Source organism: Rhinatrema bivittatum, chromosome 2 (genome assembly GCF_901001135.1).
Source record: "Rhinatrema bivittatum chromosome 2, aRhiBiv1.1, whole genome shotgun sequence".
Classification (NCBI taxonomy): domain Eukaryota; kingdom Metazoa; phylum Chordata; class Amphibia; order Gymnophiona; family Rhinatrematidae; genus Rhinatrema; species Rhinatrema bivittatum.
In genome coordinates, this window is record NC_042616.1 from 426,228,793 (window position 1) to 426,248,672 (window position 19,880).

A 19,880-nucleotide genomic window follows, 5' to 3' on the forward strand; every position below is an offset into this window, starting at 1 on the left:
CCCTGAGATCCCAGCACTCGAGCAGCAAAGATAGCCAGCTTGAGGGCCAAGAGTAAAAGGAGATCAGCTTCTTGGAGTCATCACTCCTCTCCTTCATCAAAACAGCAGAAGTACATCTTCTGGAGCAACTTCTTCCCACGGGGTAGACCTGGATTGAACAGCCCGATGTGCATCGAGCCCAAAAAGGCCCAAGTTCATGGAATCAATGAAAGTGCCTTCCAAGGCAAAGCATTGGGACTCCTTGATGCACTCAGTGCAGTCATTCCCAGTGCCATCTAAGAAAGATAAGTCATTGATGCAGCATTGATGAATAAGCAAAAGAATCAGAAATGGCAAAGCATTTGATGCAAAAATGATCGAAATCCCTGAAGCGCGTCGACGCCTTGAACAAACCACCTAAAGACACTGCATCGGATCACTGCTCATCCCATGATGCATCGGTATACTTGAAGTAAAGTGCATCTGTGCACTCAGTGCATGATGAATCAGTGTATTTGACTCATGGTATAATGGTGCACTCAGTGTACTGTTCATCAGCGTGATTGAAGTATGACACATTGATGCATATGATGCAAGCTGCATTAGAAAAATCAATGCATGGTGTGTCCAAGTCTTTAAAGCAAATCAAACCGAAGCCATTGAAGCAAGATGCATCAAAACAATTAAAGTATCTTAAGTCACAGAATGTGCTAGTGCAACTGACATGTCAGACCAGAATCACTGGCTTTAGATAAATACTTGTTCCCTGTACGTACCAGGATCAGTCCAGGACACCTGGGTTGTGACTCCGCACCAGTAGATGGAGACAGACTAAAACTTGTGGGCGGAGCCATATATAAGCCCCTGTGCCAGTCACAGCCCCTCAGTCTTACTCTGTCTCCAGTAGATGGTGCAGGTCCAGTCACAGCCCTGCCTGACCTGATTCTGGTTGTTAGTCAGGTTTGATTTTTGAGTTAGTTTTGTTAGTTTTTAATTGTTCTGTGCTAAATTGGGTTTTGTTTTTTAATTCCTTCCCGGGTGCCCTGCCTCCCAGGGGAGTTGAGAGGTCCTGAGGGGACTACCCTCCCCCGGTTGAGGCCGCTGCCAGGGTTGAGGACCCGGCTAAACTAGTGGCAGCGTCAGGGGTTACACCAGGGAGCCTGGTTCACTCACCCCTGCAGGAAAAAGGGCTTTCAGAACCAGGGACAGCGCATTTTTTTCTGTAAAAAAAAAAAAGTTTTACTTTTATTTTCTTGCGGCTCTCCGTTCCTTGGCGTTGACGCTCCGTTTTCGTCGGTGGGGGTGGGCGTCGCCAGCTGGGGGGAGGTTGCCGAATTGCGCCGTTTTAGTTATTTTAATTATTTTTCCTCTGTGGTAATTTTGTTTCGGCGCGTCTCTATTTTCCCGCGTTCGTCGGCATGCCTCGGGGTTCGCAGTGCAGGGCCTGCGGCTCGGCGCGCGCGCGTCTCTCCCGGGACAGCCTTTGTTCGGCATGTGTCCCGGGTGATGAGGGAACCTCAGCAGCACCACGGGGGGCTCGGTCCCGGGTCGCGCAATCGCCGCAGCGAGGTGGGGGCCCCTCTGACACACCTCAGGACCTGTTCCCGCTTAGCGCGGGAGTGGCGGCCATTTTGGCCACCGGCCGGGAAATTTCCAGGGAAACTGTGGGGGCTTCTTCTCTACCTCCCGCGCTTTCCCCGCAGGGTGACAAGGCGAGGGAGGTCCCCTCGGAGGGGATTCGGTCCCGGGGGGACTCGAGTAGCGATTCAGCGGGTTCCGGAGAATTTTCTGAGGACTTTGCGCTGTTGCTGCGCAAAGTCCTCAGATATAAGCGCAGCAAGCGCATACGGGGGGATATCTCGCGTACTGCTATCTGCAAGTCCCCGCCTCGGAAAAAGAAGGCCAGGAAGGGTGCGGAGATCGCTCAGGGCTCGTCCCGGGGGAAGCGGCTTCCCCGGGGGCTGCCGCAGGAATCGGATTCCGAGGATTCCCCCGGGATGGATACGGAGGCCTCCGAAGAGCCCCTGATGGGGGCCGGGACGGCAGCACCGGATGCAACGGCACAGCCTAGTGCAGGGAAAGGTGCACAGGCCTTAGACGGGGATGACCCCAAGGTGGTGCGGCTATTCCGCAGAGAGGAACTGTCACCTCTCATCCCAGCCATTCTCCAGGAGCTGGGGATTGAGGCTCCCCCAGTGGTGGTCCGCCAGGAGGCGAACATGGATCCCGTTTTGCTCGGCCTCACAGGGCCGGCGGTCGCCTTCCCTTTTCATTTCTCATCCACGGATATCCTCTTCAAGGAATGGGATACTCCGGAGCTGGGTTTGAAAGTCAGCAAAGCCATGGATAAGCTCTACCCTTTACCGGAGGAGGCTTTGGAACTCCTCAGACTCCCGAAGGTGGATTCGGCGGTCTCCGCTGTCACGAAGAGGTCTACCATCCCGGTCACAGGAGCAACAGCCCTCCGGGATATTCAAGACCGAAAGTTGGAGGTTCAACTCAAAAAGATTTTTGAGGTTTCCGCCCTAGGAGTGTGAGCTGCCATTTGCACGAACTTTGCTATGCGTGCTAGTCTGCGCTGGGCCCAGGTATTGCAGGCTAATGCGGATCTCTCTCCGGAGGAGGCTTCCCAAGCAGATAGGTTGGAAGCGGCTATTGCATATGGGGCTGATGCGCTCCATGATCTTTTACGCACTTCAGCTAGGTCCATGGTAGCAGCGGTGTCGGCACGCCGTCTTCTTTGGCTACGCAACTGGGCGGCGGATGGTTCGTCCAAGGCTCACCTCGGGGCGTTACCCTTTAAAGGGAAATTGCTGTTCGGAAAGGAGTTAGATGACTTAATGGTTTCACTAGGTGAGAACCGAGCGTTTAAGCTGCCAGAGGATAGGGCCCGGGCGCGCTCTTCGTTTTCCAGCAGAGCTCGTTTCCGGGGACCCCGAAAGTCCAGGCCGCAAAGATCCACCGGGTCCTCTTATAGACCGTCCTCTTCTCGGAACACTCACTGGCAGCAGTCCTTTCGAGGCAAACGTTTTGGCAGACAAGGAGGAGCCCCGTCGGGTGCGGGGTCCAAGCCTTCGCAATGAAGTTCGGCCGGCCCATCCCTCCTTGCGTCCTCAGCACGTTGTCCCAAACGTGGGGGCGCGTCTATCCTTGTTCCTCGAGGAATGGGCCAGCATTACGTCGGATCAGAGGGTCCTCAATGTGATAAGACACGGTTACGAGTTAGATTTTGTTCGCATCCCAGTGGACAAATTCCTGGTCTCGCCCTGCAAAGATCCCAAGAAGAAAGTGGCGGTGCTAGATACCATTCGAAGACTAGAAAGCTTGGGGGCCATCTCTCCAGTTCCGGCCGATCAGTACGGCAAGGGCCGTTATTCCATTTACTTCATAGTTCCCAAGAAAGACGGCACTTTCCGACCCATTCTGGATCTCAAAGGAGTCAACAGATGCCTTTGGGTCCCTCACTTCAAGATGGAGACCATTCGTTCGGTGATCGCGTCAGTGCGGCCAGGAGAATTCCTTGCGTCACTAGATCTCACAGAAGCATACCTTCATGTGGGCATCCAACCAGCGTTCCAGCGGTTCCTGCGGTTTTGCATTCTGGGAAGACACTTCCAGTTCCGGGCTCTTCCGTTCGGCCTGGCGACAGCGCCTCGGACATTCACAAAAGTGATGGTGGTGGTGGCGGCGCACTTACGTCGGGAAGGCCTCCTGGTTCACCCTTACCTCGACGATTGGCTGATTCGGGCGAAGTCAGAGAGCTTGTGTCGGCAGGCGGTAGCCAAGGTGCTTCAATTCTTGCAGTCCCTGGGCTGGGTGGTCAACTACAACAAGAGTCATCTGGAACCCACTCAGTCCTTGGAGTATCTAGGAGCCGTCTTCGACACAAAACGGGGCAGAGTGATTCTCTCTCAGGAACGGATATGCAAATTACAGTCTCAGGTGCGACGTCTTTTGTCTCAGCACCGTCCGCGAGTCTGCGATTACCTGACGGTTCTCGGATCTATGGCCTCCACGCTGGCGTTAGTCCCTTGGGCATTCGCTCACCTACGGCCGCTGCAGTCTTCATTGCTTTCCCGCTGGAAACCGATTTCAGAGGAATTTTATCTTCCACTGCCTCTCGACAGTCAGGCGCGCTCCAGCCTGAGCTGGTGGCTGGATTCCAAACATCTCTCCTGTAGAGTATCTCTTCTCCTTCCCAACTGGACAGTGGTGACCACGGATGCCAGTCTTTCCGGTTGGGGTGCAGTTTGCCAAGGGAAATCGGTTCAAGGTCTGTGGTCAGGAGATCAGACCCGGTGGTCTATCAACCGCCTAGAGTCCAGGGCGGTCCGTCTGGCATTGCAAGCTTTTCTACCCCTCGTACGAGGAAAGGCGATCCGAGTATTGTCGGACAACGCTACCACCGTGGCTTACATCAATCGCCAGGGCGGGACGAAAAGCCCTCAAGTAGCGGAGGAAGCGCGTTCCTTGATGGCCTGGGCAGAGCGGCATCTCAGCGATCTCGCTGCGTCTCACATAGCAGGAGTCGACAATGTCCAGGCAGACTTCCTCAGCCGGCACCACCTGGATCCGGGAGAGTGGGAGCTGACGGAAGAAGCGTTTCTTCTCATTTGCAGGACTTGGGGAACGCCCCACATGGACCTGATGGCCACGTGGAACAACTCAAAAGCTCCGAGATTTTTCAGTCGACGCCGAGAAAGAGGAGCAGAAGGGGTCGACGCGTTAGATCTTCCCTGGCCAGCGGAGGTGCTACTGTATGTGTTCCCACCGTGGCCCATGATCGGCAAAATCCTGCGGCGCATAGAATTGCACCCGTCCAACGTGATCATGGTGGCGCCGGAATGGCCGCGCCGTCCGTGGTTTGCGGATCTGATCCAATTGTCGGTGGCGCCGCCCCTTCGTCTACAGGGGTTTCTGGGGCTCCTTCGTCAGGGCCCCGTCTGTTTAGAGGATGCGGATCACTTCTGTCTCGCGGCATGGCTTTTGAGAGGAATCGATTGAAGCGCAAAGGTTACTCAGATGCGGTAGTTGCCACGTTGCTGAGATCCAGGAAGCAGTCTACATCTCTGGCTTATGTTAGAGTCTGGGTAGTTTTTAAAGAGTGGTGCGTAGAGCGGGGTCTGGATCCCACTTCCGCTACTATTCCTGATATTTTGGCTTTTCTCCAGGCTGGGCTGGCCAAAGGTTTAGCATGCAGTTCCCTACGGGTCCAAGTGGCGGCGCTTGGTTGTTTGCGTGGTAAAGTCCGGGGAGTCTCCCTGGCTCTCCACCCAGATATCTCCCGTTTTCTAAGGGGAGCGAAACACCTCCGTCCTCCTTTGCGGCCTCCTTGTCCGTCTTGGAACCTCAACTGGGTGCTCTCGACTTTATGCTCAGCTCCTTTTGAGCCTCTGAAGCGTTCTACGATCAAAGATCTCACGTTGAAGACTGTATTCCTGGTAGCGATTGCGTCGGCTCGCCGAGTTTCCGAGTTGCAGGCTCTGTCCTGTAGGGAGCCCTTCTTGCGCATTTCCAATTCGGGGGTTTCCTTGAGGACCGTTCCCTCTTTTCTGCCTAAGGTCGTATCGGCTTTTCATTTGAATCAATCGGTTGAACTTCCCGCTTTTGCGGTAGGGGAGTCTTCAGATCCAAATTTGAGGGACTTGAGAAAACTAGATGTGCGGAGGTCTCTTCTGCGCTATCTAGAGGTTACAAATTCTTTTCGGTTGTCGGATCATCTGTTTGTTTTGACGTCGGGTCCGAAGAAAGGTTCTGCTGCGTCCCGCACGACGATCGCCCGTTGGCTCAAGGAGGCCATTGGTTCCGCGTACATTTTGCGCGGTAAATCACCGCCGGTAGGTCTTCGTGCTCATTCGACGAGGTCTCATGCTGCGTCTTGGGCGGAATCTTCTCAGGTGTCGCCTCAAGAGATTTGCAGGGCGGCTACCTGGAAATCGTTGCATACCTTCATTAAACATTACCGGTTGGATGTTCAGGCTACTGATGCTGGGGGTTTTGGAGAGAGGGTACTCCGAGCGGGACTCTCTGCTTCCCACCCTCGATAACTTAGCTCTGGTACATCCCAGGTGTCCTGGACTGATCCTGGTACGTACAGGGAAAGGAAAATTAGTTTCTTACCTGATAATTTTCGTTCCTGTAGTACCAAGGATCAGTCCAGGATCCCGCCCGCAGTGTTGCGCTATAGTAACGGAGAGTCCGCTCATTGTTGTTTTCTTATAATACGCTGACCCCTTGTTTTGTTCGCTCTCCCGGTTGGGGAGTCTGTTTTCCTGTAGGGGTGTTGGAGTTATTTTCGTTTACTTAGTAAGTTTTCTATGGTTAGCTATGTTGGCTTTTGGATTTTTCTACTTTGACATTACGTATGACTGGCACAGGGGCTTATATATGGCTCCGCCCACAAGTTTTAGTCTGTCTCCATCTACTGGTGCGGAGTCACAACCCAGGTGTCCTGGACTGATCCTTGGTACTACAGGAACGAAAATTATCAGGTAAGAAATTAATTTTCCTATACATCAAAGACCAGACTCATCGCAAGCATTGTTGCAAGTCATTGTGGAATCATTATTGAAAACACTTCACATCAGTTCAGATGATGACCCAAATCTCTCTTTGTCATCTTGCTCTTTAGCCTCCAAAAGGTCAAAAGATGGAGATCAAGTCTTCCCAATTCTGTCAGTTCATCCAGGAAAGCATAATGTGCAGGAAATTTATTTATTTTTTATTTAAAAATATTTAAGTTTTGCCTATAGTGACACAATCATGCTAGTTGGAATCTTGAAAGCCACTTTGCCTATGCAACTGTTTGCAGCATACAGTGCTTCACTAACTGAAGCTAGACTGTAATTTCCTCCTGCCTTACCAGTCTCTAAACTACTTATGCAAGGTCTCCATCTACAATTTCCGAATCATATGTATTCTATTCTTCCATTATCAAACAATCCTCCACCAATAAGGGAACAAGAATCTGTTCTAGACTCTGAAGAAGACGTCCCACCAATCACACAAGCCCAGAGCTCTCAGTAGATCATGGAAGATTTAACATATTCCAAATTCATGGAAAAGGTGGGTACAGCACTCAAAGAAGCAGTACATAAAGACCCAGACCCCAGAGAAGAGGTCATGGTAATACTGAAATTTTAATTTAGCAAACAGAGCAAAGACTGCACTCAGTAATAACAGTTCCACCATAACGAGTGCAGAAACATGTCACATAGTCCAATTTTTAAAGTTCCAAATAATCTTTTTATTTTTAAATGAATGGCAACTCTACTGTTATCATACAAAAACTTCAAAGGGTCCCCTGACACGACCTGTGTTTCGCCGAGGCTGCGTCGGGAGGGACAGGCAGTATTTTAACGAAGTCTAAAAACAAAACATAAAGACGAACTATGTTAAAGTGGGCTACAATACTGACACCCTTATAACTTTAGCTTACAGAAGAAACTTTTTACATACCGAAGTCGTTTCATAAACATTTTTCCAGGGAGCATGTACATCAGTTCTACGAGAGAGTTTTAACAATCACAAAAAAGGTGCCAAAAACGACGGACCAATCAGCACACAGGAGAACAACTAATCAGAATCCAGACAGTGTAAAGCCAATTAAAATCAGGTAAAATGAACCCATTCTAGTTCTTTATTGAGTCCGTGTGGTGTGACAATGTTAAGTGTATAGATTCATTTCTGCTCTCTACAAGTCAAACATTCTGAGAAATTACCTCCACGATTTGGACAAGTGGGAACTTCTAACACAAAAAAGTCTAAGTCAGAAATGGTGTGTGAGAAACGGACCCAATGGTCCACCAGCGGTGCATTTTCATGTAACAGATTCAAATTAGATTTGTGTTCGATGATCCTAGTTTTTATCTTCCTTATGGTCTTCCCTACATATAATTTCTGACATGGGCAGCGAATTATGTTTAAACAAGCCTTTCCAGACCCTAATTAAATCTCATTTCAACGACAACCACAGTCAGACATTTTTAGAACATTGTAAATAATTGATCTTAATGTTAAATTTCCTTTAGACTTTCTTCCACCCAGTGGGGCGGATTTTCAGAGCCCTGCTCGCCTAAATCCGCCCAAATCCGGGCGGATTTAGGCGAGCAGGGCCCTGCGCGCCGGTGAACCTATTTTACATAGGCCTACCGGCGCGCGCAGAGCCCCGGGACTCACGTAAGTCCCGGGGTTCGCCGGGGGGGGCGGGGCGGGGGCGGGCCCGGTCGGCGCGGCGTTTAGGGGGCGTGTCGGCAGCGTTTTGGGGGCGGGTACGGGGGCATGGCTACGGCCCGGGGCGGTCCGGGGGCGTGGCCGCGCCCTCCGTACCCGCCCCCAGGTCGCGTCCCGGCGCGCAAGAGGCCTGCTGGTGCGCGGGGACGCGACCTGGGGGCGGGTACGGAGGGCGCGGCCACGCCCCCGGACCGCCCCGGGCCCGTAGCCACGCCCCCGTACCCGCCCCCAAAACGCTGCCGACACGCCCCCTAAACGCCGCGACGACCGAGCCCGCCCCCGACACGCCCCCGACACGCCCCCCTCGGAGAACCCCGGGACTTACGCGAGTCCCGGGGCTCTGCGCGCGCCTGATGCGCCAGCAAAAGTACACGAACGCGCCTTTTTGGAAAATCTACCCCTAAGTGAACTTAATAGTAGGTAATGGACTTCTCCTCCAAGAACTTATCCAATCCTTTTTTAAACACAGCTATACTAACTGCACTAACCACATCCTCTGGCAACAAATTCCAGAGTTTAATTGTGCGTTGAGTAAAAAAGAACTTTCTCCGATTAGTTTTAAATGTGCCACATGCTAACTTCATGGAGTGCCCCCTAGTCTTTCTGCTATCCGAAAGAGTAAATAACCGATTCACATCTACCCGTTCTAGACCTCTCATGATTTTAAACACCTCTATCATATCCCCCCTCAGTCGTCTCTTCTCCAAGCTGAAAAGTCCTAACCTCTTTAGTCTTTCCTCATAGGGGAGTTGTTCCATTCCCCTTATCATTTTGGTAGCCCTTCTCTGTACCTTCTCCATCGCAGTTATATCTTTTTTGAGATGCGGCGATCAGAATTGTACACAATATTCAAGGTGCGGTCTCACCATGGAGCGATACAGAGGCATTATGACATTTTCTGTTTTATTCACCATTCCCTTTCTAATAATTCCCAACATTCTGTTTGCTTTTTTGACTGCCGCAGCACACTGTACCGACGATTTCAATGTGTTATCCACTATGACACCTAGATCTCTTTCTTGGGTTGTAGCACCTAATATGGAACCCAACATTGTGTAATTATAGCATGGGTTATTTTTCCCTATATGCATCACCTTGCACTTATCCACATTAAATTTCATCTGCCATTTGGATACATTTTCAAATATGTGGCGTTCATGGCTCTCTCAGCCAAATAGGTTCCCGACCCCTGTTCCATAGGAATTCCACCTAACTCTTTCCTTCTGTGGCAAGAGCCAAGCTGCGAGTTCCAGTTGGCAAACAGACCTATTCCTCCTAATAAATGGTCTGTATCTCTTTTCCTACCAACAAGCAGGCATTTCACTACAACACTGTGTGTAACCACACTCTGTTGCATCCGCCTCAGCCTTAATAGCTTCCCTTCGGCCGCTGCTGCTTGTACACATATTATCAGGCTGCAACCTTGAGTTCTCTCCATACCTTTGCAGCCCATTATTGCTTACATACGACTAGCCGGCATGCTCCATGTTTGGCCAGTCCGTCTACTCCTATTCCTTTCGGGTTAACTACCCAACATCCTTCCACCAACCCTTTAAGGATTTCAGGATGCCCTCCGTTCCAAACTCCACCCATATCATTGCGCCCTTCGTGCGTCTTGGGTGCATTTGGTGCACTCTCGGGCATCCTTAGCTCGGTACTCACCCATTTGTGAGGACTACCATCCTGCTTGTCCTGTGAGAAAGCAAATGTTGCTTACCTGTAGCAGGTGTTCTCACAGGACAGCAGGATGTTAGTCCTCATGAAACCCACCTGCCACCCCGCGGAGTTGGGTCTCTATAAGTTTTCACGTTTTAGTTTCGCTTGCGCTTTTAGCTATAAGACGAGACTGAGGGAGACACCTGTGGCTCACAGGGATAATTGCAGGCTGAGCATGCTCAGTGCACTCAGAGTGCCAGTGTCAGTCAAAGCTTTGTGGAAACTTTGACAGAAACGTTTTCCGTACAGGGCTCCATCCTGTGATGTCACCCATTTGTGAGGACTAACATCCTGCTGTCCTGTGAGAACACCTGTTACAGGTAAGCAACATTTGCTATCCTCATAGCTCTGGCATGGCCAAGACAACCATGGTATGCGTATCTCATGAGACTTTCCATACGCCCACCAATACCGCTGGAGGACCATCCGCAGCTGTTAACACAGGAAGGGGGCTCCCTACTCCATCCAATGAATCATCCCTACATCTCACAGCATGGAGATTGAACAGCAAGTATTGAACCACCTGGACCTCCCTTCACAACTAGAAGATATCCTCATCGCATCCAGAAAGCCTTCAACCAGGTGTAACTATGCTGGCAAATGGCAGCGCTATCAGACTTGGTGTAAACCCCGAAACCTATATCCCTTCTCATCCACCGCCATACAGCTACTGGAGTATCTTCATACACTTTACCAAGCATGTTTGGCTACCACATCAGTTTGAGTTCATATCAGCGCTATTGCAGCTTATCATAACTCTCATAATGGCCTTCCGATCTTGAACCATCCTTTGATCTCCAGGTTCATGAAGGGCATGCTCTGCCTCCGGCCACCGATGACAAAGCCTCCTGTACCATGGGACCTGAACATAGTTTTGGAGCAGCTGATGCTACCCCCTTTTGAACCATTAGCCACCAGTCACATTAAATACCTAACATGGAAAACAGTATTCCTGGTGGCCATCACGTCAGCCAGACGAGTCAGTGAGCTACAGGCCTTAGTTCACTACCCTCCTTACTTGGCATTCTACCATGACAAAGTTACGCTTCGTCCTCACCCCACCTTCCTTCCTAAGGTGATTTCCCCATTCCCCATCAATCAAACCATCACTCTACCAATTTTCATGCGAAAGCCACACACCAATGATCATGAGAAACTTCTACACTCACTGGACTGTAAATGGGCTCTGGCTTACTATAAACAATTGGAGAAAATTCTTTTTCACTCAGCGCACAATAAAGCTCTGGAATTTGTTGCCAGAGGATGTGATTAGTGCAATTAGTGTAGCTGGGTTCAAAAAAGGTTTGGATAAGTTCTTGGAGGAGAAGTCCATTAATGGCTATTAATCAAGTTTACTTAGGGAATAGCCACTGCTATTAATTGCATCAATACCATGGGATCTTCTTAGTGTTTGGGTAATTGCCAGGTTCTTATGGCCTGGTTTGGCCTCTGTTGGAAACAGGATGCTGGGCTTGATGGACCCTTGGTCTGACCCAGCATGGCAATTTCTTATGTTCTTAACAAAGGACTCAATCTACTATGAGACCTTCTTAGCTCTTCATTTTCTTTAATCCAAATGATCCTGGACAACCAGTCTCTAAGAGAACCTTTGCCATCTGGTTATCACAGTGCATTCTATTTTGTTACAACAAGCAATCAATCAAACTTCCCAAGAAGCCTCAGGCGCACCAAATACGCGACACCGCAGCGTTAGTTGCCCACTTGAACAAGGTTCCATTACTGGATTTCTGCAAAATGGCAACTTGGTCATCCATCCATACCTTCACGTCCCACTATTGTCTACAACAGCAAGTGACCTCTGATGCAGCGCTAGGCACAGCAGTCTTGTCGACTCTTCAAAACAGATGAGACCGTCTACTACTCTATGGGATGGTGTCCTAGCCTTCAAAGACATACGAAATGGACACAGCCCGGGAGCTTGGGACTCCCAGACAGCATGGCTAATTCAGCCCTGCTATCAACGGGAAAGAACAAGTTTGCTTACCGTAAACGGTGTTTCTGTAGATAGCAGGATGAATTAGCCATGCGATCCCTCCCTCCTCCCTAGGCAGTCCCACAAAGAACACATTGTTTTTATATTACCTCTCGCTTGGCTACAAAGAAACTGAGGAGAAGAGGGAATCGTGTGGGAAGATCACCGCGCAGCCGCATAGAGTCAAAGCTCTGTGACTAACCGAAGAAACTCTGCCTACTTCGGGGTCGCAACGCTTCCCAGACAGCATGGCTAATTCATCCTGCTATCTACGGAAACACTATTTACAGTAAGCAAACTTGCTCTTACTTTTCACAGATTCTGCATGGACAGTTAATAAGCAATTTGTCAAAAAAAGACCCCTGGACATAGTTATGACTGTTCTCGCAGAGAAAGGTGTTTTACCAAGTAACCGCCCTGTTGTTGTGATTGCCCTTTAACAAATTATTCTTATGCTTTATTGAGTTTTGTGCATAGTTCAACCATTATATTTAAGTGTATGAGTGTCTTATATTTTGATTTTTTTGTATATATTTCATGGCCATTATCTTTTCCTGCAATTTCCTACAGCTAACTTAATGGAGCATCTAATGCCAGGCCTGATGTATCCAAATGAAGGGATGAAGGCTGCTGTCTACTATCTTTATGGCAAACTATTCTCTTCTCGGAGCACTGCAGAAAAGCTGTCTATGCACTTCACAGAGCAGCTGTGTGGCCTCTTCCTGGCCACACTGGAAAATGCACAAAGCAGGGAGCTGCAGATTAATTGCTTAGGTAAGACAAAGCTGCATGAACAGAAAGGCAGTTAATGAAGGAAAAGTCTTTCAAGGCTCCTGATACCCTCTAAAAATAATATACTACTACAGTGTTCTAGAGTTTGGTAAGAGAGTAGTCAAAATCAGCTCTGTAAACAAATGTGCTTTTATAATGAGTAGGGACCCTTCTGCTGTGAGGCCCTTTTACATTTGTGCTGCTGCTTTTTTTCATTGTGCCATTCAAAGTATATATCAACAGACCAACACGTGCATGGTTTTGCCTGCCATGCAGCCTCTCTATGCCCTGATCCTGCTTGCTATGACTTCTCCTCGCCTGCAGAGGCCTTAAGCAAGTCTTCCACCAGCCTTGCTAAGTTCTTTCTCACAGGACAAGCAGGATGGTAGTCCTCACATATGGGTGACATCATTAGGATGGAGCCCAATCACGGAACACTTTTGTCAAAGTTTCTAGAACTTTGACTGGTACCTACTGGGCATGCCCAGCAATGCACTGACCGTGCATCCAGCAGGGGTCCCCCTTCAGTCTTCTTTTTTCCGCACAGCAGTAGCCACGCAGGTTAAGCAGCTCTGAGATTCCTGACAGAAATTTTCCTCACGGAACTTCTTTCAAAATTTTTCAAAAAATTCAACCCCATAGGGGTCCCCCTATCAATATCTATATTAAGCGGTCGAAAGGTAAGCTTTTACCCTTGTTGCGGTCGATTCCCATCGAGTTATCCCTTCGGGACCTACCGGCCATAGTAGGTCCCGAAGGGATAACTCGGCTAAATTTTTGTCGGAGCCATGGTGTCGGGTTTTCGTTGGTGCCCCGACTGTACTCGGACAATGTCTGTGTTATGTGTTTGGGGTCCGACCACGATGTCCTAACTTGCAGCAAATGTGCCCAAATGACACTGAAGGGCCGTAAGGCTCAATTAGAGAAAATGGACTTTCTCTTTCAGTTAAAAACCCCGGCTCCATCGATAGCTTTGATGTCGTCTGAGCCGGTGCCATCGACCTCTCGCCAACACCAGGACAATGCTGCTGTTCGACCGGCGTCAACAATTCCAAAAGTGTCGATAGCCTCCTCGCCTCCTCAGGAAAAGGACCAAGAAGAACATTTTGAAAAGCGTTGACACCGGCATTGGAAAGCTCAGTCCGTCGATCCAGGCAAGTCCTCGGCATCGACATCGATAGAGCCACCGACAAAGAAACCCCATCCAGAAAAGGCCCCATCCTTTTCTGTGACTGGGTCACTGAAGCGTTCCCCACCTTCAGTGGTGCTGGGATCTAGTGTTCCACCTTCACCGGTGGACCCTCCGGCTATGCCAGTGCTGCCTCCTACTCTGGTGCCGGGGTTCCATGCCCCAGGCTTCCACGAGGAATTGGATCGGATGATCCAAGAGGCCATCGGTAAAGCACTTCAGGGCTTCCATCCTCCATCGATGTCGGTACCGATCCCCAAGCCAGTCACTGATCTGATTCCCATAGCGTTTGCACCACTACTGGGTAGACTGGATGCGTTGATCGGTGCCCTGCCTCCGATGGAACCGAGAGCACTGGTGGGTCCAGTGCCTTCTACACCAATTCCATTATCATTGGATGATGAAGAAATACCGATTCCCATCCCACCGTCTGGGATTTTACCACCGACTCGTCCATCGATGTCACTGGTCCTTTCGGTTCCTCCATCAATGCCGTCGGTGCCTCCATCGATACCGTCGATGCCTCCATCCCTGCCGTCGGTGCTGCCTCCAATGCCATCGATGCCTAGGCCTGGTCCTTCAGGATTAGCACCCTTTCTCCCTGTTGGAGACCCACTAGGTGCTGGAGATCAGCTCTATAATCCTTGGACCGATGATTCGTCCCAGGATACAGATGATCTACCATCAGAGCCCTCTCCCCCAGATGAAAGACAACTTTCTCCACCAGAAGATCTGTCTTTTATTAATTTCCTCAAAGAAATGTCTGAAACCATCCCTTTCCAACTTCAGACAGAAGAGGACTCTAGGCACAAGATGCTGGAAGTACTCCAATTTCTTGATGCTCCTAAGGAAATCATGTCCATACCTATTCATGAAATCCTGCTTGATCTCCTGAAAAGAAACTGGGAACACCCATGTTTGGTCCCACCTGTCAACCGCAAGACAGATGCCACCTATCTGGTGCAGTCAGCTCCTGGGTTCCAGAAGTCTCAGTTGGATCATCATTCTGTGGTTGTTGAATCAGCCCAGAAGAAGGCACGACGTTCAAAACCTCATTCCTCCATACCTCCAGGGAAAGAACAAAAATCCCTGGATGCTTTGGGCAGGCGTGTCTTCCATGGCTCCATGCTCATATCTCGCATAGACTCTTACCAGTCCTCTTTAAAAGGATCCAGGACTTCTTTGATTCGTTACCAGAGCAACTCCAGACTCAACTTCATACTCTGGCTCAGAAAGGTCTGGATGCTGGAAAACATGAGGTCCGTGCTGCTTATGATATCTTCGACACTGACTCTAGAGTATCTGCAGCGGGGATTAGTGCACGAAGATGGGCCTGACTCAAATCCTCGGACTTAAGACCAGAAGTCCAAGATAGGTTAACAGATCTACCCTCTGTGGGCGATAATCTCTTCGGGGAAAAGATCCGAGAGGCTGTGGCATAGTTGAAGAACCACCATGAAATGCTGCACCAGTTTTCTTTTGTGTCGTCCGAGTTCCCTTCCGCCCCTAAGAGAACTTTCAGACGTGACTCTAAGCGGCCATCCTACAAGCCAAGGAAATTTTATCCTCCGGCTTCTAGAGGACGCCCTTCCAGACCTTACCAAAAAAGGTCAATCCAGGCAGACTCAGCCTCAAAAGTCTCAATCAGCTTCTCAGCCTGAACCAGCATCAGATGACTCCGAAGGGCAAGCGTGCCCGGCTGGATAAAATGGAGGATCTCTTCAAAAAGGTTAATCCATCGACATCTACACAGTCATCACTGAGGATAATTCCTTCTCCCACAGACAAAGGTCATCAGGGAAAGAAGAAAACCAGTGACCATCCATCTCCGACTCCCTCTGGGACATCGGAGGCTTCTTCTTTGATGGCAGGTAAAGAGCATTGAGAAAAATAACATCACCATCATCGGACTGGCTCCATACCAAGTGGAGGAACGGATACCGCATCTGCATCGATGGCCATCAAGCAGATAGCGAAGCGGGCCTGGGTACATGAGCCTCCATGCCCCTCTGTACCTGAGGCACCAAGGTGCTCTCCACCGGGATCGGTGTTGGAGACTGAGCCACCACATACACATGTGGTTGAGCCACTAGTGCCCATCGTGCCTTCTCCTGTGATAGTGGACCCGGTTCCAATCTCCAGGGAAGAAGTGACTACCATGATACAACAAGCAGTCATCGAGGCATTCCAGAAACTGCAGTCTCCACCAACACCGATACCCGCACCAGCACTGACATCTGAGCCATCGGTATTTGCACCTCTACTCAACAGGCTCGATGCCTTCCCAACGCAACCTGCACCGATGGATCCTTCGATGACTCCGGCTATACCCATTCCGGTTTCATTGGAATACGAAGATGTGGACTCGGACCCTTTACCTGGTCCATCCAGACTGCAAAAATCCCAATGGCCAAAACTTTCATTGATGCCTTCGATGCCTCTTCCCGGTCCATCGGGGGACATTGCACGTCAATTCCCATCGATGCCATCGATGCTGTTCGACTCTCCATCGATACCCGGCTTCCCTCCATCGATGCCAAAGCATCCTCCAGGAAAGGCAACAAAAATTTAATCGGTGCCAAAACGTCCTTTTATACAGGACACTCTTCCTCCATCTGGGTCCCATTTCCAATCCCACTATAGGCCCAAAAAATAAGAAGGAAGTCGATCTAGCAAAGCTGTGAGGAATATAAAACAGAGAAGCCGAAGTCCTGAAAAGTATTTATTAATAAAGCAATATTCCAGTAAGTGCCCAACTCAAGGCCTGAGTTTTGCCCAATGGAGGTCTGCTTCAGGGGCTAAAATAAAACAATCATTACAAGGTTTAATTACAATAAAGTTCATAAACAACACACAGAAACAAACAATTGAACACATAAGTAAATTTACAAAAAAAGAAGGAAATTAACATGAGAATAAACAGTGGGAGGACAGAAAACCATATTTAAAAAAGTGGGAGAGGACAGAAAACCATATTTCATTTTTGAGTTCCTTCAGAACCCTGGGGTGAATACCATCCGGTCCAGGTGATTTACTACTCTTCAGTTTGTCAATCAGGCCTACCACATCTTCTAGGTTCACAGTGATTTGGTTCAGTCCATCTGAATCATCACCCATGAAAACCTTCTCTGATACAGGTATCTCCCCAACATCCTCTTCAGTAAACACTGAAGCAAAAAAATAATTTAATCTTTCCGTGATGGCTTTATCTTCTCTAATTGCCCCTTTAACGATCCAACTGACTTCCTCACAGGCTTTCGGCTTCGAATATATTTTAAAAAGTTTTTATTGTGAGTTTTTGCCTCTACAGCCAACTTCTTTTCAAATTCTCTCTTAGCCTGTCTTATCAGTGTCTTACATTTAACTTGCCAATGCTTATGTGTGGAATACATCTGGACTGTGCATCTAGGATGGTATTTTTTAACAATGACCATGCCTCTTGCACACTTTTAACCTTTATTCCAGGACAAGCAGGATGCTAGTCCTTACATATGGGTGATGTCACTGACGGAGCCCTATTGCGGGAAAAACTTCTGTCAAAGTTTCTAGAAACTTTTGACTGGCAGCCTGAGGCTACTGAGCATGCCCAGCATGCCATGATATTCTCTGCCACAGGGGTCTCACTCTAGTCTTCGTTTTTCCGTGCTGCCCTCAGCATCACAGTGACAGGAGCCGTTTTGACTTCCCATTCACATTCTCTTCTCAGGATTTTTCATCAACGGCTGTCGATAGAGACATGGCTTCGGGTTTCAAAAAATGCCTGGTCTGTAACCGGACCATGTCAATAACAGATCCACATCTTGAATGTGTGATCTGTTTAGGAGAAAAGCATGAAATCTCATCATGCCCACAATGCCAAGAGATGACCCCGAAAGAGAGAAAACTCAGGCAGGAAAAAATGACACAACTTTTCCAGCTCCAATTAGTTCCTTCACCGTCTACTTCGACGAAATAATCTCCAGCAGGAGTCACAAAGAAACTCCTTCTTAAAAAACGGCGCCTCGAGGGATCCGGAGATGCTTCATCACCAGTCCCGTCGACATCATCGACTAGGTCAGTGTCGGAATTGAGGCCTAAACATAAACACTGACGTCATCAATCCTCAGTGTCTCCGTCGCTTCCTCCCCCAGGAGAACCGACTGTAAAGTGCCACAAATCAAGTGAGGTTCCGCTAACCTCCGTGTCCTCGGTTCCCTCGCCTGTACTGTCGATATCAATGTCTACATCGACATCCCAGTTGCCACCGTCGGCGCAAGACTTAACTGTCCTAATAAAACAGATTGTGATGGAAGCCTTGCAGGCATAAGTTCCAGCATCATCGCCGATACCGGCGGTCGCGCCGATGCCAACGATGCTACCAATACCGGTGAACACCTCGATGGCGGAGCCTCCTCAGACGACGATGTCATCGGAACCATCGATATCGATACATCTCTCGTTGTCACAAGTTCCATCGATACCAAGATCTTCGATACCACCGATACCTTCGGTTACGGCTCCAATCTCGATGTTTTCTTTTCTTTCTACATCGACATTGACCATTCCATCTACTTCACAGCCGATGTCTGTTTACACGATGGCACCTACTTTACCTCCTCCTCACAAGGCATCGACATCGAGACAAAAGTCATCCACCAAATTAAAACACTCGATGACAAAACATCCACCTGCAGTTTCTGAAGCTCCGAGTACAGAAGCAGCACTGCACGGTATCCTGATTAAAAGATACCAAGAACTACTAGCTTCCTTGCCATCTAATCCTGTAGAGGAAGACATAGAGGATATTTTACCTGATGACCCTCTACCGGGACCCTCTGGTGTACCTCCACTTTATAGGACTACACCTACTCAGCAGCAACCTTCCGGCTATGACACTTGGTCTGACACTACCTCAGATGCCTCATCAGAGGAATTTATGTCCGATCCCTCACCACCTCAGGCCAGAAAATAATCACCTCCAGAGGATTTTTCTTTTCCAAATTTCGTTCAGGAAATGGTGGATTCCATCCCTATCAAACTACAGGCGGAAAAGGATGACAGACAGCAAACTCTAGAAATACTCCAGTTTGTAATCCCCCCCCAAACACAATCTTGCAATTCCCATCCATGAGGTGCTCTTGCAACTACAACAACGCATCTGGGAACATCCCTGCACGGTGCCTGCAGTGAACAAAAGAGTAGATTCTATTTATCTTGTGCAATCCGCACAATCAAAAAACCCAACTTCCCCACCAGTTGGTGGTTGTGGAATCTGCACAGAAGTGGTCCAGAAGAACAAGGACCCATTCATCAATCCCTCCAGGTAAAGACAACAGATTCCTGGATCAAATGGGTCGCAAAATCTTTCAAGGAGCAATGCTGACCTCCAGAATTTCAGCATACCACCTATACATGACCCAGTACCAGAGAAACCTGTGGAAACAAATGGAAGAGTTTGTGCCATCCCTGCCTACACAATATCAAGAGGCAGCACAAACCATCATCAACAAGGGGTTAGACACAGGAAAACATGAGGTCCGAGCCGCCTATGATGCCTATGAGATGGCTTCAAGAGTTGCTGCATCGGGCATCAGAGCCAGAAGATGGGCCTGGCTCAAAGCCTCTGATCTAAGGCCAAAGGTGCAGGATAAGCTCGTCGACCTTCCTTGCTTTGGGGATAATTTATTTGGCACCAAGGTACAAGATGCAGTTTCACAATTACGTGAACACACGGAAACTGTGACAATTATCCTCACTTCCACATGACCCTTCAACACATACTGGTCAAAGGCCCCCACGAAGGGAGACTAGGCGTCCATTCTACAGGCAAATGAGATATTATCCTCCTACATCCAGACCGAGGCCTCCCAGGTCCCAACAAAGACCACAACAGAGGCAACAGAGAACAACTAAGCCCCAACCAGCTCCGCAAACCGGACCTGCCACTGGATTTTGAGATCATATTCAGAGAACAAGGCCTTTACTCCAATCCTCGGCCAACACTACCAGTGGGAGGAAGAC

General features: G+C 49.1%; 1 protein-coding gene across 1 annotated transcript in view; it reads left to right on the forward strand.

Annotated features, from left to right (window-relative positions):
- Nucleotides 1-19,880, forward strand: part of MEI1 (meiotic double-stranded break formation protein 1) — an 888,987-nt gene that overhangs the window by 143,754 nt on the left and 725,353 nt on the right. Inside the window, exon 6 of the mRNA XM_029587121.1 lies at nt 12,491-12,694. Within this exon, the coding sequence (XP_029442981.1) occupies nt 12,491-12,694 (204 nt within the window). The remainder of the gene's footprint in view (nt 1-12,490; nt 12,695-19,880) is intronic.